The sequence below is a fragment of the Xiphias gladius genome, chromosome 7 (assembly GCF_016859285.1).
Source record: "Xiphias gladius isolate SHS-SW01 ecotype Sanya breed wild chromosome 7, ASM1685928v1, whole genome shotgun sequence".
Classification (NCBI taxonomy): domain Eukaryota; kingdom Metazoa; phylum Chordata; class Actinopteri; order Istiophoriformes; family Xiphiidae; genus Xiphias; species Xiphias gladius.
The window spans coordinates 12,637,526-12,662,783 of record NC_053406.1 but is presented as its reverse complement, the minus strand read 5'-3'; the positions used below and the strand labels follow the sequence as shown (position 1 = coordinate 12,662,783).

Below are 25,258 nucleotides of genomic sequence, written 5' to 3'. Positions count from 1 at the left end.
ACACACCCTTGCTAACTTCAATATACTCTGGTATACTGGTACTGGTTGGCATGGTTACATGGTCTGGTTTGACAGGTAGATTATGATGGTTAGTGTTAGCAAGTATTAGCAAACTTAAAGCAATAGTTTAACATTCAAACTTATTACCTTCTTTCAACTAGCCTGGCTCTGTCCGAAGATTTAAAAAAAAAAAAAAACAACACCTTACTAATTTACACGTCATGTCTCATTTGTTGAGTCACAGCAAAAATCTATATGTAAAAAGGTTGAGCTTTGGTTTGGGTTATTTAGTCATTATTTAGTAACTGGAGATCATTAGAAATGCTGGTAGGCATATTTTCCATGTTTCCAGTCTTTATGCTAGGCTAAACTAATCAGTCACTGGCTGTAGCTTAATATTTAACAAACACGAGAGTGGTATCGATTTTCTCATCTAACTCTCGGCAAGAAAGCAAATAAGTGCATCACTCAATAATAATAAAAATAGTAATAATAGTAGTAATAATATTCATTTATAGAGCATTTTTCTAAACCCATGTTACAAAGGGTTTCACACAAGGTAACAACTTCAAAACAAGCAGATCATAAAAACAAATTCAGTTAGAGTAATAAGCAAATAAAACAAATAAAAACAAAACAGTGTCACCAGCAAAAGGGCAGTCAATTAAAATCAAGTAAAATCAGGAAAAGCTCTCCTATAAAAGTAATAAAGTAAAGAATGTTTCAATTAGAGATTTAAAAGAGATATCTGATTCTTCTGACCTTATTTCCTCAGGCAGCTTGTTCCATGGCTTCAGGGCTCTAACTGAGAATGCTTTGTCGCCTTTTGTTTTCAGCTGCGGCTTGGGAACAGATAAACGACCTCTGCCTGAGGATCTCAGGCTATGTACAGGCTTGTATGTGACTAAGAGGTTAGATATATAGCACGGAGAGAGGCCAAGAAGAGCTTTAAAAGTCAACAGTAGGATCTTAAAACCAATTCTAAAACATACTGGGTGCCAGTACAAAGGAGGCTAAAACAGGTGTGATCTTGTTAAAAGCATGGTGGCTGATTTCTGTACAGTCTGAAGCCAGTTTATAGATTTTTGGTTGAGGAAGTTGAAGAGGCTGTTGCAATAGGTGAGGCGTGAGGAGATGAAGGCATGTAAAAGGCGTGTCCTTGTGTTTTTGAAAAATAAAATAGATCGTATTTTGGAAATATTTCTAGGATGATAAAAAAAAACTGCAAAAGTTTTGTTCTGTGCTACTCAAAGCTTAAGTTAATATGAAATCAAACACCAAGATTCTCTGCAACAGACTTAATATGTTCCAATAGGGAACCACCTGATGGCAGGATTTGTTTTGCTATGTGCTAGGAACCAGTTACAATGATCTCTGTTTTGCTTGAGTCAAGCTGCAGAAAATTTTGTCATCCAGTTTTGGAAATCACAAAGGCAGTCATATAGTGAACTCAGCATGACAGAATCAGCAGCTTTAACAGGCAGGTACATCTGCATGTCATCGGCATAACAATGAAATGAAAACGCCTTATCTATGGATAATTTGTCCCAGGGGAAGCATGTACAGAGAAAATAAATTGGTCCTAAAACTGACCCCTGAGGGACACCATACTTGACAGGAGCAAAAGATGATATGTGGTTATTAATGGAGACAGGAACCTCCTGTTTAACAGGTATGAAGACATCCATTTTAAAGCTGTACCAGATATTTCTACCCAGTACCTCAGTCAGTCTAACAGGATGTTGTGATCGACTGTGTCAAAGACAGCGCTCAGGTCTAGAAGAACAAGGACTGAGCACATCCCACCATCGGCAGCCATTAAAAGGTCATTAGTCATCATGAGAAGGGCGCTCTCTGCTATGATGCTTGTGAAAGCCAGACTGAAATTTTTCAAAAATGTTACCTTTTTCTACATATTTTTCCAAAATTTTTGATATGAATGGTAGTTTGGAGATTACAAAGTAATTTTGAGGGAGGGAAGGATCTAGTCCAGGTGTTATTAAAAAAGGTTGCACTCAAGTAATCCGGGATACAACCATTAGATAAAGAACTGTTAAAAACTGACAGCTGACACAGACAGGGCCCAGTAGTCTAAATAACTTTGAGAAAAAAAACTTTGTTGGTATTACATCAACTTGACTTGAAGATACTTTTATAAAAGATGCTATTTCTAAAAGTTCGGACAGGGAAATAGTCAAAATGTTGAAGATTTGCTTTAACACAGCTTTTTGTCAATGCAAATGTGTGAGTTGTGCAGAATCATTTATCTCCACTGAAGTGTATTGTCTTCCTTTTGCTATAATGAGTCAATTTATAAGTCAATAAATCCCTGCTGAAATTGAGCCAAGGTGGGGACACAGTAGAGCGAGAATTAGAGAGCAAGCCTGAGAAAAAGAGAAATGGAGAGGGAGACAGATGTTTAGTCCTTGTAGGGCGTAAGTCTTGGGGCTGAGCCATCTAACTGGCTGGCAGTGGATGCAGAGAACAGAGGAGCGGGAAAAAGAGATGGAGAGAAAAAAGGAGGTGGAGGGTGCATGGAAAGAGTAACAGGATAGGAGAGATGCAAGGAGCAATGAACAAAGTGGTGAAGCCAGTGGATTCAAGAGGAGAGAAGATGAAATAAGGGACATGAAAAGAATAAAGTTTGCATTGAAGAAAATGAGAGTTTTTGGGGAAGATGGCAGAGAGCTAGGGGGAGAGAGAGAGAAAGGGGATTAATGAACAGAATTCTATAAATGTGGGAGAATAAACCAGTGGAAAGTTATAACTGAAGAGGAGATGAGAGGTTGCAAGGGGTAAAGCACAGCAGAAGAACTGAAGAGAGAGGTGTTGTAGTCTGCCAATACATGAGCTTCACAAAAACAGCTGACAAGCAGGTGAAAGAAAGAGGCAGGGAGAGAGAGAGGAGAGAGGGATAAAATAAGGCAACTGAAATAGAGAGCGATTAATATGAAAAAAAACAGCAGAGGTGCGAAAAAGGGATAGAGAGTGGGAAGGATTCTGCTGAATAGGCGATGAAAGTGAATAAAAAACAAGAGATTGAGGGATAAAAAGAGCAGAGAAGGAGAGAAAAGTTTGGGCAGGGGGGTACCCCAAAAGTGATAAAACACTGATGAACAAGAATGAAGGATTATAATGAGAAGAAAATAGAGTGTGCAAAAGAGAGTGTGCAGTTTTAAAAGGTTGTAAATTAGCTAGGTAGAGAGCTTCTCCTACACACTGTCTCAGTTGTGACACACAAAGCTAATGTGACCCAACAGTAAATGCCTGTGAAAACTGCGGATCCATTTACATGAGTCTTTTAAAGATATAGAGATAAACTGACAGAAGGATGGTGTTTGTGTGTGTGTGAGTGTTTTTCGGGAAGGATGGTAGTGTAGAAACTATGTGTACTTGTGTGTGTGCAAAACTAAGAACAGTGATATCCTCTGGCCTACTGCAAAGGTCTGTATTAACAAATGGAAACTAACACTGCGCCCGTTCCAAACTCAGCAGCTGGGAGTTCACCTCAACTGTTTGAACTGTAAAAATATATCTAAAAAGAGCAAATTAATTCACTTTTCTAAATTTAATTTCCTTTATTTTGCAAGAAAACTACTCAGCATTAAAAGAGACTTTCAGTTCAAATATGACTTATGATGTATCCAGCAGTCAAGTTTATGCATGCACAGTTTAACACAGATCCCTCGGATATTGACCGAAAAGAGTGCCAGCACACAACCACATTACACCTCATATATATACACAAATAACTCTGTTATATAAGAATGCCCCTTTAGTTGCAGCTGTTGTGTTAATTACATTGATATCCCCTCAGGCGAGGCGTTGCATTCAAACAGGCTTTCTGAGGGGATTGGGAGGGAAATACAAATGATCTCTAGTGCGGCTTTTTGGCAGTTATTTGGATTTCAGTTAGATAGTAACAGAAAGCCAGCTGATCTGTATCAAGCTGTGGTCAAAGTAAGTATATAGAAGGAAAAAATATAGTTAACATCCACAGTATGGCAGACAGTGAACTACACTCATTTTCCGATCTTCATAAACTTAACATGGGTGTCTTTTTGTGCAGTTTGATGATAACTCTGAGCCATTATCACAGGTTTCTTTCCCTTAAGAGGCTTTGAAGGCTTCAGTCTGGGATGTTTGTTGATCTGCCCACTAAAATCTGTATGTACTCAGTATTAGCCTACTCAGCCCTATGAGAGCTGCTGATTTAAAATTCCTCCCGTTCCCCAGAAAAAGTCTTCAGCAGCTACTAAAACTGAAGAGTAACTAGACTCTGCTTGCATCATAGAAATTAAGTCAAGCAGTGCTGAAATGATTAGTCAATTAATCAATTAGATGATCGATAGAAAAGTTTGATAATTAAATTTATGGTTTATGCCATTTATTGAGCAAAAATTACATGTATCAATTCCAGCTTCTCAGATGTGAGGATTTTCTGCATTTCGATCTAAATTTAATCTGAGAACTTGTGAAGGGTTGTTTTTCCACTAATTTCTGACTAATTAATCGAATAAATAATTGACAGATAAACAGATAATGGAAGTAATTATGAAGCTTGGGAGGTGGTTGAGGTAGACAACACAAGCACTGCTAAAATCACACCTGACATACTCAACTCATGCACTGCAACATAAAGCCAATCAATCCTTTGCAACAGGGCAGTGTGTTATGGATGAGTGTTCTGTTCACTTTTTGCTGCCATTCCTGCGGCTGCTCTGCTCACCTGAAAACTGTGCTGCAACTGCTACATTCACTTGGCGCTACTGATGTTCATATAGCATGTTATAAGCCCTGGCTCCAACCATGAACCCATATGTCCTGCTCTGAGTCTAGGTTACCCTGGGAGGGAAAACATTATTGTCAGGCTCCAGTCTCTGCATCGGTGAGCTTAGTGTATCCCTTAGGGGTGTGAGGAGGCTTGAGCCTCGAGGCCAAAAATCAACTCTATACATATTCTGTAGTCACATAATAATCTGTGTGTCGACTGACTGAACCACTGTCATCATGCTGAAGTATAATTCTTTCAGACATCACCTTGTAATCGGACTATTGTTTTCTTCCAATCTCTCATTCACAATCCTCTCTGCCAAAGAGAAGGAACAGGCAACTTGACATAGAAAAGAAGTCAGTCAGCAAAACAAAAACAGGTGCTACTCCCCAGCCTTTTGAGGGGCCTGCACAACAAAACGAGCGCAGAATGTAGCAATCAAGTCATTCATTGTGTGTGAAGGAATATCTGTAGGTCCCATTTGAGAGTGAAACCTCTGAAAAGGGCAATAGTGCAGGAGGTGAAAAGTAGAGGTTGGGATGTTTCCTCAAGAAAAAGGAATCAAATGTTTCAAATGTTGTCAGTACCTGCTGAGATTTTAAAAGTGCAAAATACCGATACAGGGGGAAAAAAATGGGATGATGCCAGTGGGTTTTTGCTACCAGGGCTAAGTGAGGGTGAGAACATGACAAATGTCAGAAGTGACACTGCAGAAAGATGGGAGCAGGAGCTGCTCTCACCCCAGGAGATTCGTCCCTGTTGAAGGAAAGAGATAAACACTCTGCGTATTTATGTTGTGTGTTTTATATGGACTATCTGTGTGTGTGAGAGAGAGAGAGTTTGACAAATCCTCTAGTGCACTGTGAGAGCGATGTCTTTGTTACTCTGACAATGGTGCGCTGACACAAATGAAAAAGATTCTTTTTTCCTCCTCTGTCAAACACTTTTATCTTTCCCTCTTCAACTGTCAGCATTTCTCCCCATATTTCCCTCGCTCTCTATGATTCTACATTTGTGTATCTCAGCATTTCTCCCGCTGCCTCACTCCCTCTCCCTCCTTCTCCTCTTGTCTTCATTAGCTTCCCCTTTCCTGTTTTCATTTCATCATTAACTCTGAATTTTGGTATCTGAGCAGCAGAGAGTTGGGCAGGGAGAGCCGCAAGTACAGAGAGAGAAGAAGAGAATACAAATACAGAGGAGAAAGGGAGAAATGGGAATAGGGGACATGGATAGGAGCACAGAAGAAAAGGGATAAGGCATTGTTAGAGGGCTATCAGAGGGGAGAAAATTTGCGAGAGGCAGAAAGAAAAGTTAACAGGCATAAAAAGAAGCAAAGGAGAGAAAGAAAATAAAAGGACTGCGGGAAAGAAATGGCAGGAGGATGGTGTTATGTGCTACTGTGGAGCCTGCAGCAGGATAAGTGATCCCAGTGGTTGATAGAAGGTCAGATACACACTGACAGTCATACCACTGCTTAACCTTGCACTCTGACCACACACCCACACACACACACACACACGCGTGTGCACACACACACACACACAAACAGGCAATGCCGCAGTTAGGCATACGCTTGCATGCACAAATGCACACTTACAGACCTACACACACACAGCTGATGTAAGGCAGCCAGACTGAGAGCAGGATGGCTGTCAAAACATCAGCATCTGCTAAGCATCACACACAACCCTCAGAGCAAACACACACACAAACATACATCCAGCAAACTGCGTCCAAGCAGCCCTTAGAGGGATCAAGGCTGATGTTTGATAAACTTGTGCTACCCCAGCTGGGGCTTGGCTAACACACATACTCACACTCACACACACATACAAACACACACACACACACACACACACACACACACACACACACACACACACACACACACACACACACACAGCACAGCACAGCACAGAAAATTTCAGTTTTACATACAGTCATAAAGAAACTAAAACATAAAGTCATGGAGATTTAAAGCAAAACTTGTGTTTTTTTGTGCTTATGTTGTTACATTATATGTTTATTATAACGTGACTGTATATACTGTATATTGCCTTGGGTGTGTGTTTCATCCCATGCACATATTTACATGAATATCAATGTAAGTGAGTGTGTGTGAGCCCGATGCAGGGCTAAATTGATTATGTTCGTCAGCCCTGCTGTTCAGACCGCAGCAGCTGTCAGCAGGAGCCAACTGCTACTCTAACAAGCCCACACACACAATTTCATACTCTCTCACATGCACACACACATTACCACATTAGCCTTGGTGTAGAAACAGACGCACAGACTCACTTAAATGTACGCACCAACTCACACATGCACACATAGAGGCATCTCAAGAGATCCATACAGTGCATGCGGTGTCATTTTGTCTAAGCTGGCATTCTTGACATTTGCTGGTTTGAATGACAGAAGTTAAACATATCTGAAGAATCTCTTGGCATTTCATGATACGTGACAAGTTTAATAAAGGCCCAGCCTTTAATCAAACCTTAAGCCAGATTTATACAAAACAAATTCCCTGTCTGTTTGATTTACAGTAACAGTGATCAGAAGGAGTGCGTCTGGTAATTCACATTTTTAATGATACAAATACAGTATTGAAAAAAGAGATAACATGGAAGATAATGCACAGGCCACGTAACACTCTGCATCAAGCCACACATACTGTACAGACACAAACTCACACAGGGAGGGTATTGCTGATGAAGGGTTGGTAAATACACTCCATCACACTGTAGGAGGTTACACTGAGACTAGACCCTCACATCTCTCATCCTTTGCTTCTCTCAACGCTGCCCCTCCCTCAAACCCTCCTCACAATCTGTCGCTACAACTTGAGCTGGCTTCCCACATCCACCTGCTTCTCTCCTCTCTTACTCTCTCCTTCTTGCAGTCATGGATTTTTGTCTTTTCTATCACTCCCTAATGTTTCTCTTTTTGTCTTCCCCTTCCCTTCTCATATTTTCCTAGGAATTTGTTTGCCATCCTCCTCATTTAGGGCAAGGGAGGGTTCTGTCAGATGCTGTCCTTTGACTCCTCCCCCATCCTTCCATCTCTGCAATACTGTAGTTGCGTATGTGTATGACACAGCATGTGTGCGAGACTGTGTGCGTTCTGAAAGAATGTGTGTATATATATCTTTAACTGAGTGAGAGTTTGTATATGTTGCTTTGCTTCTGCATTTTACGCGTGTTATCCTTGTAAATCGATTTTATCATGCATATGTCTTCATGTGTAAACAGCATATGCAGAATGTTAACATGTGGATAAAAACGTGGCAAGATACTTTATAATTTCTTATTTATTTTTCTTGCCTCTATTAATATAGTACTATTTTGTTTATTTAGGCTGTGTAGTAGAGCAGACACATGTAAGTGAAGTTACTGATATAAAGTTTGACCTATTGCACCTAACTGGTGTGCATGTGTCCACGAATATCTATAGTTGGCTGTCCAAGCCCCCATGCATCTGCTTGTGTGTGCCGCCTCTGCATTTGTTTGTCACAGCTGCCAGAGCTGCTCAGCCACAATGTCTCCACTGACCTGTCCTCAGTGCTGACTCGGCGACTGTTGGTCCCCTCTGCATTATTCAGCAAGCTTAGCAAAGGTGTTAGACAGGAGCACATCACAGCAGAGGATGGGAGCATGTTAAGTGGACTGGCTCAAGACAGGGAGAATGTGGAGATGTTAGTTTAGTGCAATACACAGATTACCTTGCATATACAAGACCAAAGCTGTGTCCTATTTCCATTCACACTTGGATTTGAGGACGTAGTGTGTTCACTCTGACAAAGGCATTAATATGCATAGTAAATTTGCTGTACCAATGAACACTTTCGTCCAACCATGCAACACATTAGAAATGTAGATTTTCATAGTTAACAAACATTCATTAAAGATGCTTCAGGTACATGATGGACTATAAAAATACCAGTATTCTTTGGAAAACACGGTAGTAAGGTAATTTGCTGCTTAAAAGTGCAAACCCATGGCATTGTCCTTTAATTGCAATTTAGAAATGTGTGAAAATTACTTTTGTGTGCAGGTCAAAAGGGGCATGTTCTGTACTTTCTGAGGTTCAGCAAAAATAATATTTTTGTGCTGTTGTTTTCTACTACAAATTATAATAATGCAATCGGAGTAATTTCACCTGTTCTCAAGTTGTTTACAACACATAAAATCCTTGAGATATAAAGCTGAGCAAATACATACTATAATAAATGAATGTGCTGAAAAGGTTTAAGAACTACAAAAAATTGAATACTATCTCTTCAACTTTTTAACCACCGATTTTCCACCCTAGTTGGCAGAGTGCTGCTCATCCCTCTTCTTATTACCCATTAGGCTAATTTGTCCCCATCAACCGGTGGTGAGTCATAGATCTCTGAGAGGCACTTGCTAAAGCTAAGTGGATGCTAATGCTAATCAAAGGCCCAAAAGGACCATTGAGACTTGCTGGTGAAGATGTAAGGACCAGTTAAAAAGCTCCAGTACCAAAGAAAAAAAAATTAAATACATTGTGAGTCACAGCTTTTTACTGATGTCTCTTCCTTGTTTTTGCCTTTGAAAATGGTTTGCCAAACCAGGATAATGATGAATTTGCACAAAGTGGCGCAAATCACAACAAAGCAAGTGACACACTTACACAAGCATGCACCCATCTTCACACATGCACACAAAGCAGTTAGTATCTTTGCTTATTTATGAGTCTAACTTGCTCTTTGGTGGAGCCAATACAGTGTTTGATGTGTTGAGGTATCTTGGGGCTTTGCGGACTTTCCTTGTTCTTTTCACAATACAGTAGCTGCAGCTATCTGTCTCTCCACTGCCGCTACAATCTGTTTCTTTATCTGTTCTGTCTTTACATCTATTTCCGCTCGCTGTTTCCTTTTCCATCTCCTCTTCTTCTCATCGCTGTCCTTCTCTACCTCACGCAACCACTGGCTCTTCCTCTTCCATCCCTCATCCATCCCAGTGTCCTTCATCTCTGCTCTGTCGCATTCTTGATTCTCAACCCTTCTCCACCTTCATTTTGTCCTTCATGTATTTTTGTCTTTGTCTGTCTTTCTGTTCCCCCCTCTTACTTTCTCTCTCTGTGAGGATGTCCACTCTGAGGTGTGTGTAGGCTTTCTTCAAAAAGACTACACACAGTGTTTTGGTCATGTCTGTGAATGTTTGTCTAACCTCCTCTGTCCGTGTCACAGCACATGCCTTTGTGTTGGCTTCAAAGGAACACATAAACACACACCCAACTGCCCTCACACAAACAGAGTGCACACATATGCTTTCTCACCCTCTCACATGCTGATGCTCTCACACTGAAAACATCCACCCACACACACAAACACACACAAAAATTGTAACCCCTCCCGTGTGTCGAAAATGCAGAGAGCCAAACACCCTACGGTGTTTTGGATTGTACTAAAACTATCCCCAGGCAGGGGTTACAGGGACAAGTGCTAGGTCATATTTTTTCTGTCCTGAAGTTGAGGAGTGAAGGAGAGAGAACCAAAAGAAGAGAAAGCGAGAGAATGGGAGAAATGGGGGGATGGGTGTCTCCCTGATATGTACAGTAGGTTTAATGTAAGACACAACACGACAAGAAGGAGGACTAGAGAGAGTGTGTGCATATTGCATGTATACAGTACACAGTGCACTTGGTTTCATTTGCTTGTGAGTTGCTTGCATGTGAGAAGTTAAATGTGTGAAGCTGTTTGTGGAGGATTTCAGTCAGTGCGTGAGTCATCAATATTCAGTCCTGTCACTGAAGTCAAGCCTCAAAGTAGAAGGTTCTATATGATAATGTTACCAGGCAACCACGATGTTTCTAGGCAGATGTTTTGAGCCAAATCTTATTGCACATTTAGCACATTTAGACAAGTTACAGTGGATAATAGGAAGAGAATAAGTTATAGATAAATACATTTGAAAGTTGAACTACTACTCATGTGCTATTGACTGGAGCTCGTCAAAGCCCTGTATAATCTACATTTTCTTAAAAGATTTTTTCCTCCTTTTTACAACAAGCACACATAGCTGTGGTTATGTTCCATTAGCAATTTAAGCCATCGGTCTCTTTACAACATTCAACACCCAGTTGCACGGTTAAGTTTTTATTCCACTCAGAAAGTGGAAGTTAGTTAGCCTAGCTTACTATTTTTAGCACTGCTTCCCACAAGACAGTACTTTCTGATCCATCGGACCATGGATGTATTATAGGAACTGCATACAGGACTCAAAGATGGGGAAAATGCTTTTTGGGTGGCAGGGGTTTTTTATTTGCAATACTGTGGCCACTGGGACAAAGGCCATATGCAGCTCTCTTCATACATCTATGCAGGAGGTGTATGTGGTGCTATCAAAGGAGGAACATAAATAAAAATAAAAATAAAATAAATTTCCTCTTTTTATTCAGAGTTTTGACCAAATAATTTCAAAAGCCAAAACAAACACCAAAGATAAAATCTACAGATTTTTAATAACTAAAATGAATTTCAGTTCAACTTTAAAAATTTATTTTGATGTTTGATATCCATATGTTATTTTAGGAAAGGCCTTAAAAGGAATGTGTATTTGGATTTTTTCTATATATTTCTTATTTTTTATGTTTTTTGAACACATTTCCAAAATAACCCAGATAGCAAAATGAAACTTCTGGCCCAACTTATGCCTGGGTCTTTGACCGGAGTCTGGCCCATATCCTTCCACACCTGGGCTGATTCCAGCTGTTATCCTCCAGTGTTGGCAGACAGCCAGGAATATTTTCTGCGTGTGCACCAGAATTGGTCCAGATGTGGAGGTAGCATCTGACACTGACGCTGTACTTTATGTGGGTCGGACTTGGGGCAAGGCACCTGGCGTATATTGAGCCAGGAGAAACAAGAATATCTCGCCCAAATATTCACCAGGATAATTTTGCTGTCTGGGAATTCCAATGGAAATCCATATTCATGTTATCCCGAGACACTTCTCTGACCACAGATCTATGTCCATCAAGCTAATGCAGCAGCTCTGTTGTGTCCAACTGAAGGGATGTAATGCATGTAGTGTGTTCTTTTCTATAATTATATATATGGGCCTGTTCGTCTCTATAATTCATGGATATGTACACCCCAGCTGCCTCAACACGAATGTAACTCTCAGATGAATGCCCGTTTGGCTTGCCTGATGCACTGGACACTCCCACACACCCTTTCTTTAAATATGCATTTTCCTTCTTGATCTTCATTTCGCTAGTTAGACTGAAGATGTACTGAAAGGTCCCTCCTGTTTCTCACTCCTTTCTATATTCTGCCCTTCTCTCTATGGCAACGCTCCACACCAGCATCCCAATTCCCCACACTTTAACACTGAAACCGCAAAAAACATGCAGTTTCTCTGTATAAAAGAAAGTGATGCAAGTTCATTGGTTTTATCAGCAAAGGTGGCCCTGCACCAAAATAATAATGTCAAAGATATAGTGGTGAAGCAATGTTTTTGACCATTTTAAATGAATTAACAAAGGTTTGGTCCCTAAGCATTAAATATTTCCAAATGTGAGAATCTACATTAGGTTTTGATTAACGTAAACCAAAAAAGAAAAATTAGAGCTTTGGTCTTTCAGTTATGATCAGAAAGGGAGGGAAACGGAAGTAGAGAAGATGGTGCAGGACGGAGGGAACAGAGGAAGTAAAGAAGAGAGAGGAAGAGAGATGTGGGGCAAGAGCCGATGCTGACCAAAGCTGACACCCCTCGGCATGCAGCGTTCATCCCAAGGGTGTATGTGTGTGTTTGGCTTTTTCATGCCTCTATGCTTGTGTGAGCGTGACTGAGAAACAAGGGAGAATATTTAAAGCTGATTTGTCATGAGAGAGTGGCAAAACAGTGGAGCCAGCACAGGCTTTGATAAGCAGCAGTGATGCACACACACACACACACACACACACACACACACACACAGAGGCCTTGAGCTAACATTTAGCCAGATGGAAAAGGCTTTGGTTATTTCTCATGGGTGGAAATACTCTGAGGGTGCAAGTACAGCTTCCCGCATCAACAACCAACACACACATACTTGCACACAAACACAGACCCATTTATAGTGGCTTACAGATGTGCACATACAAACCCACTGTACACACATAAGCAACCAGTGACATAAACACACACACATATTCACTTACAAAACAACACACTAGTACACACATTCTCACACAGTGTTAAGCAGCTAATGGACAATGTTTTACACTCTGTTGCCAAACACAGATGAATAAACAGTTCAGCAGATAACTGGGAATGACAGCAAATGGGTCTGTAATAATAATAATAATAACAATAATAATAGTAATAATAATATTGTGATTAATAATAATAATAATAATAATAATAATAACTAGAATAGCACTCAGTAGAGTGCATACTTCCGCCAAAGCTAATGTCAAAGAAAATACACCAGACTTCAGAGAAGAAAATTAAAATTCATAGTAAACAATTTGGATCTGCCCCAAAATCGAATAGGTTCTTCCTTGGCCAGTGCCACATCACTCCACCAAGTTTGGTGAAATTCGGTTAAGTTGTTTTTGCGTAATCCTTCTGAAAACAAACCAATAAACAAACCAACAAACAGACAGGGGTGAAAACATAACCTCCTTGGTGGAGGTAATAATAACAGAGGAAAATGTTTTTTAAACTGCTGTCTTTTTTAAGTCAAATATTTCTGTAGATTATTGGTAGAACTACAGCTCAGTAAAAGTCAGCCCATATTTACTAAATTACTGTGGTTGAGCCAGTAACTCTCACAGAATGAATAAAGTTGGTGAAAGCTATCCACCACTGCATACAAACTACAATGTATCATGCCGACAGCTTTTTTACATAGTCTTTCCCTTGACATTTAGGACTTTTTCAAACAACTGTCTATTCAATCAGAACCTTGACTGGTTTCTTTACCCTTAAGTCCTGTCATAATATATTTGTTGCATATAAATATTCAGTCACTTTCTGCTAACTTAAAAGTTTATTAAAGGAATAGATTTGGGAAGTATGCTTATTTGCTTTCTGGTTGATAGTTAGATAATAAGATTAATACCACTCTAATGTTTGTACTGTAAATACGACACCACAGCCACCACAAAACCTAGAAACGGGGAAATAGCTAGCCTGGCTCCACCTGAAAATAAAAAAAATCCCCTCAATAATTAACACATTACATCTCCTTTGTTTAATCCATACAAACATCTGTTAATCCACCCCGTGCTCACGGTTGGAACCTGTAGATAGATATGAGAGTGGTATTGATCTTTTCATCTAACTCTCTAACAGCAAGCAAATGAGCAAATTTCCCAAAATGTCGAAATATTAATTTAACACTGATGCAAGGTAAGATCATCTATAATTACATAGTTTAAACTAATTTCATAATCTCAAAGCACATCAAATCTCAAACCAAAACAGTTAAAAACACCTATTTTTAGATAGAAACAGGGAATACCTCCAAGAATGAGAATAGAAACATCACATTTCTCTGGGGAGTTTTTCACAGCTGAAAGTGAATGTGTTATGTGTGTCCTGTTAGCTGGTGTTGGGGCTTATGAGAATTCATTTTAAGAAGATGAAAGCCAGACAGGATATGTTAGACAGGGTATGGCAGATGTAGGAAATGGGGTTGCCTTGTTGTAGGTTATGTCCTGTGGGAGTGCGTCTCTGAGTGAGAATGTATCATATGCAAACTGTCACTCAAGAAAAATAGGGTTTGGTTTGCATAGAATAGCGTTGGATTCAAAAGAGAAGAGGTATAATATTAGGCGAGTGTTTGCACACCTATGTCTTCAACAAAATCAAGTTTTAATTAAGAGAGAAATATGAATTTTGATATCTCGTTTTCATCATCCGTTCTTTTATCGTGATTTCAGTACTTTCTCAACAGAGCAGTTTTTCGGCCTCCGATGCACACTCGTTGCTGGGTGATTAGAGTGTGAGTGGCACTTGGATCAGAAATAGATCTCAGAACCATGAAGAACATCACACCCTGGCACTGGAGGTGGGAGAGCCAAGTTTAATTAGTAAGAATTTATTCACATATATCCTGGCAAACATGCATCCATGCAATTATACATACAATCAAGAACTTTTTCTTGGTACCCAGCACCTCCACAAACACACTTTGATAGACACCCCCCCCCACACACACACACACACACATCACATGTAACTGAGTCACGCAACATCAATGTCACAGTTTTTTAAGTGTCAGAACAGGAGTCTCAAAGCTTAATTGCTAGTGTCAGACATGGCGTGTGTCTGTGTGTATTTAAATAGGGGTGTGAGTCAGACTGTCAGTGATATTATCAGAACTATTGACATCATCTTATTTCCTGAGATTGCAGAAAATTTTTCTTTCTGTCAACTTTGGAAGAGATAAATGTTATGTGACTGATCTGGAGCACAGGTCCTGTATATATTAGCACTAAAGATTTTGTCCGGCAGTCTTGTGTGCTGCGATCTTGTGTTGTCGATGGTTGGAATAAAGTGCAAAGAATGCGACGATAAGACAGACTGATAAAACATGACGACTTAAATTAGTTGCAGAACATTTAGAAAGAGTGGACTCGGTATTTATCCAAGATAAGAGATGCCTGCGACTGTTTATTCAATCCTTCACCCCCACACTTCCACAGGATTTCCGACCATTACTACCCGCTCGAGCAGATACATCATCCCAATTTTGCCCACTATCTGTAAAATTTAGCTAATTGCAGCAAGGATTTCTTTTTAGAGATTGATGTACATAATCCTTACGGATATCTTTTGATCTAAAGAAAGGCAATTAGTTGCAACTATTTAGTAGAAGACCAAAATACACCATTTGGCTATGAACAATGTCTAACTTATGACAACCAAGAAACGATAAATCATTTGCCATAGTAAAAGATACAAACCAGATGCTGGAAAATCAGGCATCAAGCAGCAGTGATAAGTTACTGATCAGATCTGGGTAAACGATGTCATTTTATTTGTTATTTTAATAACATTTAATGTGCAACTGACAATGGTTTATCGGTCTTAAAGAGAGATGAAAAGAGACAGAAGAAAAGAGTGGGCAAGTGAGGGAGTCAAATGAAACTGAAACTTTATTTGGTGCCATATTTGTAGGTGATTTACTGGAAAAACTACATCCTAACATGCATGTTTCAGCCCACTAATAAAAGCCTCTTTTAATTTTTATTTTTTTATTTTATTCATCCCATGCCCACCCTGCACTGATATAATTTGGACAGGGATGATGAAATATGTAATATTGGCTCTTATATACTCCAGCATATTGAGTTTGACTGTGAGACTGACTATGAGGTTTAAGTGCTGAGTATAAACATCCACATCAGATAAATAAGTGTAGGTTTTTTTAGCCCTTTAGTCTCCCAATTTTAGGGATCCATAATATATTGAGCACATTAAAATAACTATAACTAAAGTCACCATATTTAATATTTCTTTGCAGTCAGTGATTGTCTAAAGTCTATGATCCACAGACATTAGCAGACGTGTGGTATCTTCCTTCATGATGCACTGCCAGGTTTGTACTGCAGCATTAGGGACTTTTTGAATGAAACACATGCTCTGGTGGATTGCTGATTGACATTCCCGGTTGAGTACTCACCACTGTTTAGCCCTAAAAATGTCGGTTGACTTGTCTATATGTTACAGATAATTTTCCTGCTGTACTGTCTTAAAAATAGGGGACTGTGTACTGTGTCTGTTAGTCACTGTTTACCCACTATAGATGTGAAATTCTTTGAACCCCATTAAATCTAAAAGTCAGCACAATCTTTCACTTCAATTCCAATGTGCTATAGTCCAGAGCTAGACATAAAAACAATAATGTGTTACTGTCCCAGTATTTCTGGACTGCACTGCAAATCCAAATATGCCGGCAGCGTATTTCCTAAGGATCCTGCTCGGCCCAGATTCCATTTCAGCCTTTTACCAAATCCATAGCCTTAACATGCATCTTCAAAGTAGGCTGACGAAATGTAGCTGCCAGTTTTCAGTACTATCAGTTCTCTGGACTGGATCTTTAACAGAAACCCCTTTTCTTATCATTGCCTCATTTGCATGAATTTGCAAAAGAGTCACTGACATCACTGCATGATTTATAGTAAGGTCAATGGTGTAACTGAGGAGCAGCATCCAAGAGAGCCGGGTGGTACTCGAGAGTTTTCGCATACAGTATTTGCTAATTTTGGTGTCTTCCTTCTAATTAATGCTTTCTGTCTCTCACAAACTCCTTTTTTCACAGAGACACACTTGTGTGCATGTGTGGGCATATAAATGCTAGTTCATTTCACAATATATGCACATTCATACATACACTTAGACATACAGTACAGACATACACTCAAACGTGCAAACATATGCATACGCACACAAAATGAGCACTAGAAGACTGATACTGTTATGTAAATTGAGAAAACACTGAGACCGATGACTATAAGGAAGTAAGTTGGGGAAAGTTGCCTCCACCCGGGTAGGCCAGAGGTCAGGGTCAGCTGCAGAGCAGCAGTCCTGTAAGAAGCTGTAAAGAACTTCTTATTTTCTTCAAATACACTTCAACAGGATCAACGGTGAAACTCTGACTCTGAATACAAATTGTTCTTCGAAACAATCTGTAAACCTCTAAGCCCTCTGCTTCCTTCCGATGAAATATAGTTTTTTACCACAGTAGCAGTAAATTTTTAAATATCAAGCAAACTTCCTAAACAAGATTATATTGTATGACCTTTTAGTGGCTAGAAACTAAATAGCTCAGTCACTAAATTCTCCAATTAGTTGAAATACAGGCTGCAACGTTGTGGAGAAGGTCAATAGAGTTCAGAGATAGCAAAGCCATATTAATTAAATATATTAATAAGTATAAGTTTATATAAATATATAATTATACATAAATGTACTTGCAAATACTGATAGACACACAAGCTAACACACACACACAACTATGTTCCCCAGGCACCTCAGTGGGTGCCAAAGTTCCTGACACATAAGCACTTTTATGACTGAATGGACCTATACAGTCAGGCTTCTGATCAGCAGTGTGGAAGAATCCCATTACAAACAAACTCTGCCCCATCACACACGCAAACACCCACCCACACACACCCACAATTGCACATGCATGTTCATTCACACAAGCATAACTGAAAGTACACACTCTCTCGCAGACATAAATGCATTTACACACAGACACTCTGAGGTATAGTCTTAATTGCCGAAACCAGAATTAGCAGAAGGTGAGAACGCCGAATGACTGATGAGACAGAATTACTGACTGAGGCAGAGAAGAGGAATGTAAAGAGAGGGAGAGATGGGTTGAGACAGGAGAAGGAATTAATGGAAGTTTGCAGTGAAGAGGTGGAGAAAGCAAAAGCTTCATCATCATCTCCCTTGGGTGCAGGCTGTGGTGCCTTGATTATGCATTCAGCTCTCTCGCAAAAAACACACCCTCAGAAAATATAGCCCTGTCAGCCTACTTCAGCACAGAGCCTGACCTCAGAGAGAGTGTGTGTGTGTGTCTATGTGCGTGTGTCTGTGTGTCTGTGAGCAAGAACATCTAATGAGTTTTGTGTTGCAATATCAAAATTGGATTTATGATTGAGTTGATATAATCAGGATTAGATGTTCAGTGGGTGTGATTATGATGTTCATCAATACTGATGAGCAATTATTATACTTGAAACACAACTTTGGAAAGTACCACTATAGTTTATATAACTAGTCAGTAAAGCAATAAAGCTTATAAGCACAGCCCATGATAGGTAACAGTTCCAATATTATTCTTTTTTAATTTTCTCTTTGCAGATATGTTAGATAGGTCGGTACATAGATGTTGTCATGGTGTGAATATCTCATTTTAGAATGAAGTATATCTGTGTGTGTGTGTGTGTGTGTGTGTGTGTGTGTGTGTGTGTGTGTGTGTGTGTGTGTGTGTGTGTGTGTGTGTGTGTTTTTGTGGTGAGCTACTGTAGTAGACACAGCATACAGACATTAGAGAGGCAGTATTTTTGCTATTTAGGCACAGCAGTGTAATGCCCTTCACTCTCATGACAGACATTGTTGTTTACATACACTTGAATAAAAAACACCTTTACACCAGTAAACGTAAGTACACCAGTACTTACCATACACACTTTATTCACTGTGTTTACAAGTATATTCCTGGACCAGTTTTTAGCCCAGACCGACAGTAGAGATGTCAGTTTGTGCAGCCTCTGTTCTCAAGACCTGCTGTAAAACTGAGTGTGATTCTTGGTCCCCAGAGAATGATCTGTTGTTTTGGGTGTTTATAGCCACTTTTCCTCTCAAATTTGCTGTCAATGTTCAGGACATCTTGATAATTAATCTGAATATTTTTGTTGACCCCCCTGCCTTTTCTCTAGAACCATTGTCAGGCCAAATTGTCCGCTTGTACAGAAATGTCAAAATCGAATGGGTGTGAAAAGGTCCTCGGCAACAAGGACAGACACATTAAATTGTCTGTAAATGTTCAACAGATCCATAACCAATGCTGAACTTCAGACGTTTTCTTTTCACACTACAAGAAGTACTAACCACAACAGAAAGAGCTCTGTAGAAAGACCAATAAACTGGCCAGGCTGAGGTATTGGCCGATACTACCTCATTGCTGATACATCTGTATCGGTGTATATGTCAGCTGATAATGACAAGAGTCGGCAGAACAGAAAAATCAAATTGGGTTTGAGGTTATTTAGAAACAGTGTCCCCATCACTTAGTTTGTCCAGCAGAAAGAACTGACATGTTTTAAACTGTAAATGTCCCACTTAGTATGTATCTTGTTCACAATTAGACAAAAAAAAAAACCTAAGGGATCCTTATCAAGATTGTTTGTTTATGTTATGTAGTTATGTAAAAAAAATATATATATATATATTATCAGACAATTTGTATTTATTGGATTTTTGAAAACTCATCATATCAATATCAGTAAAATAAAAAATCCTCCTACCAGCACCTCTAAATCTCACAAATTACCACACTATATCTTGTTTTTGTAAATCAATACAAAAAATAGTTTAAAAGTTCACACCTAAAACTGCAATTGTAGGGGGATTTTGTTACCTCCGAACGAATCTAAGCTAGCTGTTTTCCCCTTCTTCCATTCTTTACACTAAGCTAAGCTAACCGGTTGCTGGCTGAAAGTTAACATTGAAGTGACAGATATGAGAGTGCTATCATCTTTAATTGTCAGTGAGAAACCGTATCAGTATATTTCCAAAGTTGAGGTGCTGTATGTCTCTACATATTAGGCTGAAAGCTTTGTAAGTGGTGGATTTAAAGTACCTGAAATAGCTGAGGTCATGTCATAATTGGACAGAAATGTCACATTCATGTATGTGTTGTTTGTCTGTGTATGTTTTTGTGTTTTTGGCTATCTTGACAGTATGTGCCTATCTGTACCAAAATCCATAAAACTGTCTTTGTTGTTTTTTCATGTAAATTTGCATTTTATGTGCATGTCTGAACAAGCTGCTCTGCTTGTGTTTATTTATAACTGGACTAACTAACTGATTAGTTGTAACCACTAACAGACAGCAATCGCCTCACCACAGACTTGTACCGCAAAGAGGAAAACATCACAGTAACGCCAATGGGTGGAGTCATCCACAGCCCACGCTACCCTAATGCTTACCCCCGCAACCTGCTGTTGTCATGGAAACTACTGTCACCGCCAGGGAGCCGCATTCACCTGGAGTTTGACGGACAGTTCGGCCTGGAGGAGGCTGAGAATGGAGTGTGCAGGTAAAACAAGAGAAAAAAACAGATGGAGAGGGGAGTGATAGAATTCAGGAGAGAGGATTAGAGCAGAAGACAGAAAGACATAAGCAGGATGACATAAAATGCCTTTAGCAAAAAAGACAAAAGGAGAGAGAAAGACAATACTCGAAAGGAGGAGAGAAGGATAGAGGTACAGAGCACAAAAAGGAGGAAGTGTTGATGAATTACATGCTGCTATGCTGGAAAATCAGGCATCAGAGCAGCAGTGATAATTTACTGATCAGATCTGGGGAAACAATCTCATTTCATTTGTTATGTTAATAACATTTACTGTGCAACTGACAATGGTTTAATGGTCTTAAAGAGAGATGAAAAGAGAGAGAAGAAAAGAGTGGGGTCAGATCTCTTTTTGAAAAATTATTTTATGCATGTCAAGTTTGGGTAGGAGAAAAGTCAGATGGAAGTAACAGTGATTAAGGAACCAGAGAGTCAGAGAAGGAATGATGGAGAGGACTGTTTGGAGTGACAAAGAGGATAGGAAAAGTGTATCGAGTAAAACTCTCAAGTTGAGAGGATGTACAAAAGCAACAGTAAAATGCAGTATGTGAAAATGATTTGATAATGTTTGCACATTGTCACAGCAAAAATAAACTGTGATAGATAGGATGTGAGAGAATAGAATATAAAAAGGTGTAGGGCAAGTGGAATCACTATGAGAGAGATGGATAGTTGAAGTTTGCTTTCTTGGCAAGAAGTATAAGAAGTTTGTCCTTGAGGGTTGAGGGGAGAAAATAGACTTTTTAATCCCCATATGCAACTCAGTTGTCTTTGTAAGCACTTTGCTGAAAAGACAAGGGGGAGCAGCAGGGGGAAAAGAGGGGGAGGAGAGATCTGGAAAGGTAGGAAGAAGGAGAAAGGAGCTTTGCCCGCTTTTTCGAATCTTGTCATATTGAGTTTGTGTGTATTTCCGTGTGTGTTTGATAGATGGACTCACTAACCTACTGGGACATTGGTTGCTGGAACGTTTAGTCAGTTATTCAAAAACTTTTCGCACAAAATTCTTATTGTCAAGTACTTTGGCAGGATGGCCCAGTGGTTTGAGAAGACATCATAAAGTTATTTCATCACAGGTTTGATGACGAGAGCTGAATTGTCTTAAGGTCCTTAAACTATCTAGACTTTACTAAGTCTAACGCACACACTCTTTATCACAAAGTATTCTTATTTGCCATGCTAGTGGCATGGCTCTAGGGAAGCCGTCGGTCTGTCGTTTGGTCTACCACATCATCCAGACTGAAATATATCAGCAACTGTTGGATGGATTGCCATGATGTTTGGTACTGACATTAATGGTTACCAGACAATTAATCCTGATGACCTTGGTGATCCCATCATTTTTCCTCGTGCCAACATCAGGTCAAAATTGAATTTGTCCGAAATGGTTTATGTCCAAGTTCTTGCAAAACAAATGACATTTCCATGAGAAAGTTATTATTGTCATGAAAACTACCAATTACTCCTATTCTTTTCTTAAACTTTCTTCCCTGACAAACACATTGATCCATTCTTGTTTTTTTTTCAGTCTCAAAGTATCACGTTTTATAGTGTCTTAACGTGTACATTTTTTTATCCTTTATCTTTCTCCCCCTCCTCACTCTTACGCATTCCACTCCAGGTATGACTTTGTTGAAGTGGAGGACCAATCAGAGACCAGCACTATAATTTGGGGTCGCTGGTGTGGGCAGAAAGCTCCACCTAGTCTCAACTCTAAAACCAACACGCTCAGAGTCACCTTCAAGTCTGATGATTACTTTGTTGCAAAGCCAGGATTCAAAGTCTACTACTCACTGCTGGTGAGAGACGTACACACACACACACACACACACACACACACACACACACACACACACACACACTCACACACACACACACACACACATACACACACTCACACACAAAGCTGACAATGAATCATGAGCTATTATTTGGGACAAAGCTTAAAGTTTTTTTGATACATCGGGTTCAGCCCAGGTACCACTGCAATGCTCCACGTAAAATGCTTCTTTCACTCTTTTACCTCCACTTGACAATAAAGGGGAGAAATGGTATGATGGAGAGATAAATAGATGGGAGAGGAAGGGTGAGAAGGAGGCTCTTGTATCATGATCGGTAAAATGCCAAAATGTATTAGCTGACTGTTCTTTTCTCACACGTCCACTCAACAGTAGAGGAAAGATGGAGGGATAGGGGTAGGAGAGCAGGAGGAATGGAGGAAGGATGAGGAAGTGTTCTCCTAAAGCCTGTCAAATGGAAGGATAAGGAGATTAGCTTTGTCATTCTGTCAGGAAGACGAAGGAAGAAAGAGAGGGACTCCGATTTGAAGATGTTCTCCGGCAGTATAATCAGAGGGGAAAGGGGAAGAGAGAGAGCAGCCGAGAGAGAAAGGGGCATTTAAAGATGTTCCCTGGCTTCTTCTTTTATGAGTACAAGGGAGAGAGAGGGGAAGAGACGCAACATCACAGACAGGGTTGAACTGGAGGCAACGCTTATTATTGCAGAAAAAAAGGGGTATGAGCTAGATGGAGTAAAGGGCAAGACTGAGACACATAGAGAGAGAGAGAGAGAGAGAGAGAGACTGTCTTTGCAGACAATCCTTCACCATCATACAGTCATTTTGATGTTGCAGCCAAGATTTGAAGGATAAGGCTGTCATTATTCTTTGTTTTTCTTACTGTCAACAAATCCCAGAAAAAAAAGACCAAGACCAACCAATACTGTGTAAGTCAGTACTTTCTAACTTCCCAGTCTATCTACAATATGTCTAGGCACTCAGCCCAAAGCTCATTGATTCCTACTGGAGGTTTAAACCCAAAAAATCATTTCCTTTTTTAAAAAAAGAGCTCAGTCATTCCCTAAAACAGCTCATTTAGCAAATGTCCTTCAAAACTGGCGTCAATAGTGCATTTGTTGGGGACTATTTTTAGCAGTGGATTAATACACATTTCGTATGCTACACACAAGGGACTCAAAACAAACTACAGTACCCTTGTTCACTGTAATGAAGTAACATCACCCAGTGCAATGGAGTGGCTCCCTGATTTGTTTTTACTAGTTTTTGATCAACAATTACACAGGGAAATATGCTACTGTATTTCAGAATTTAGCTACACAGAAAATATGTGTTATGCCTTATCCTCATTACAAGTAAAAGTCTCTCAAATTTTTATTGATCTAAAGGTAGAGAAGTATTATCAGCAAATTAATTTAATATTTGTGAGATTTTTTCCCATATAAACATACACATAGGTATACAAAGTTGCAAAAAAAACATCTAATAACATAAAAATCACCATAGCATATTCAGATTTTTTCAAACTGATGTCCAGATGCCAGGATTGAAGGGACATCTCTATTAATTGCAAATAAAATCAAGATGATTGCACAAATGCAGATGACCTCAAAGCCCCACACCACTACAAACCAAAGTGTTCTAGGTTACAGAAGGAAACAGAGAAATGACAATATAATGACAACGAAGTAAAAGTACCTCGAAATACGGTACATGACTAAATGTACCTAGTTACTTTTCACCACTGCAGAAAACCACAAACAACTGCCTTATCTCTATTTTCCAGACACACCTGCTGCTTTTCTCTGTCTTCCCTCTCTCCCCACCCTTTGTGATATCTCCTCTGGTCAAATAATCACACTTCTGTACATTTAAAATAGAATCCAACTCTTGAGGCTTATCCTATTTGATCAGATTTACCCATTTTTCAAAGAGCTAATGTGTTTGATTGTGTTTGTGTCTTTCCATCTTACACTCACACACAAACACACACACACACAGCTTCCCTTCAGCTAGACTGGATCTGTGTGTGCGGCTTAATTTAGCAGGTCTAATTTGTTCTCTGCAGACCTGAACAGATAAGAGAGAGGAGGAGAAGAAGCAGAGAGAGGAAAGGAGGAAGAGAGAGACAGTGAAAGGCAGAGCAAGAATGACGAGAAACAGCACTGGAAGGAGAGAACAGGTGTATGAGATGGTATCAGGATGTCAGCTAATGACTAAAACAACCTGAACTGAGAAAGGCAGAGAGGGAGAGGAGAGAGAGGCATTTGTGAGGCAGTGAGATATGGAGTGGACTATGGTGGACTAGATAAAAGAAAAACCATGGAGGAAAAAGGGAACCAGGGAGGGAAAAGGCAGAGTGGAGTCACATGGGAGTATACAGAGAAAAAAAGTGACTGAAAGAAAACACAATTTTACTCTCTCCCTATCTTGTTAAACTTTATGAAAAAGTGGCTCTAAACATGTCAACATGTACTATAATACAGAAGGTGTAACGAGCTGTAGTCTTCACATCTCGTCTTCACAGATCAGATAAATGCTAGTCCGTCAGTGTGGGTTACCCGTGTTTGTGTTAGGTTCTGCACAATGTTTAGGTAGCTACTAAACTGTTACTGCTGCAACTTAACCGCTCAAGTTCTCATTTACTGTACTACTAGTGATTTTTAGCCAACAGCAAACAGCTTCAGGAGCATTTGTGAGTTGTTCTGGGATTAAGTGTAAACAAAAGTGCATCTGGATTTTATTTATATACTGTATGAGAAACTTTGAATAGTGTCCAACCACGTTAAACATCAAGTCTCATTATCTTGGGTCCAATTTGGGTCAGATCTCTCTTTGAAAAAATTATTTTATGCTTGTCA

The 25,258-nt window shown here is 39.6% G+C and overlaps 1 protein-coding gene across 3 annotated transcripts in view; it reads left to right on the top strand.

Moving 5' to 3' along the window:
• pdgfd (platelet derived growth factor d) overlaps positions 1-25,258 on the top strand; it is a 49,034-nt gene that overhangs the window by 6,502 nt on the left and 17,274 nt on the right. For 2 of the 3 annotated variants that reach the window (XM_040131078.1, XM_040131076.1), the window contains 2 exons: positions 20,383-20,572; positions 22,224-22,401. In XM_040131078.1, the coding sequence (XP_039987012.1) occupies positions 20,383-20,572; positions 22,224-22,401 (368 nt within the window). Of the gene's footprint in view, positions 1-20,361; positions 20,573-22,223; positions 22,402-25,258 lie in introns of all 3 variants that reach the window. The other variant, XM_040131077.1, reaches the window with a different exon arrangement.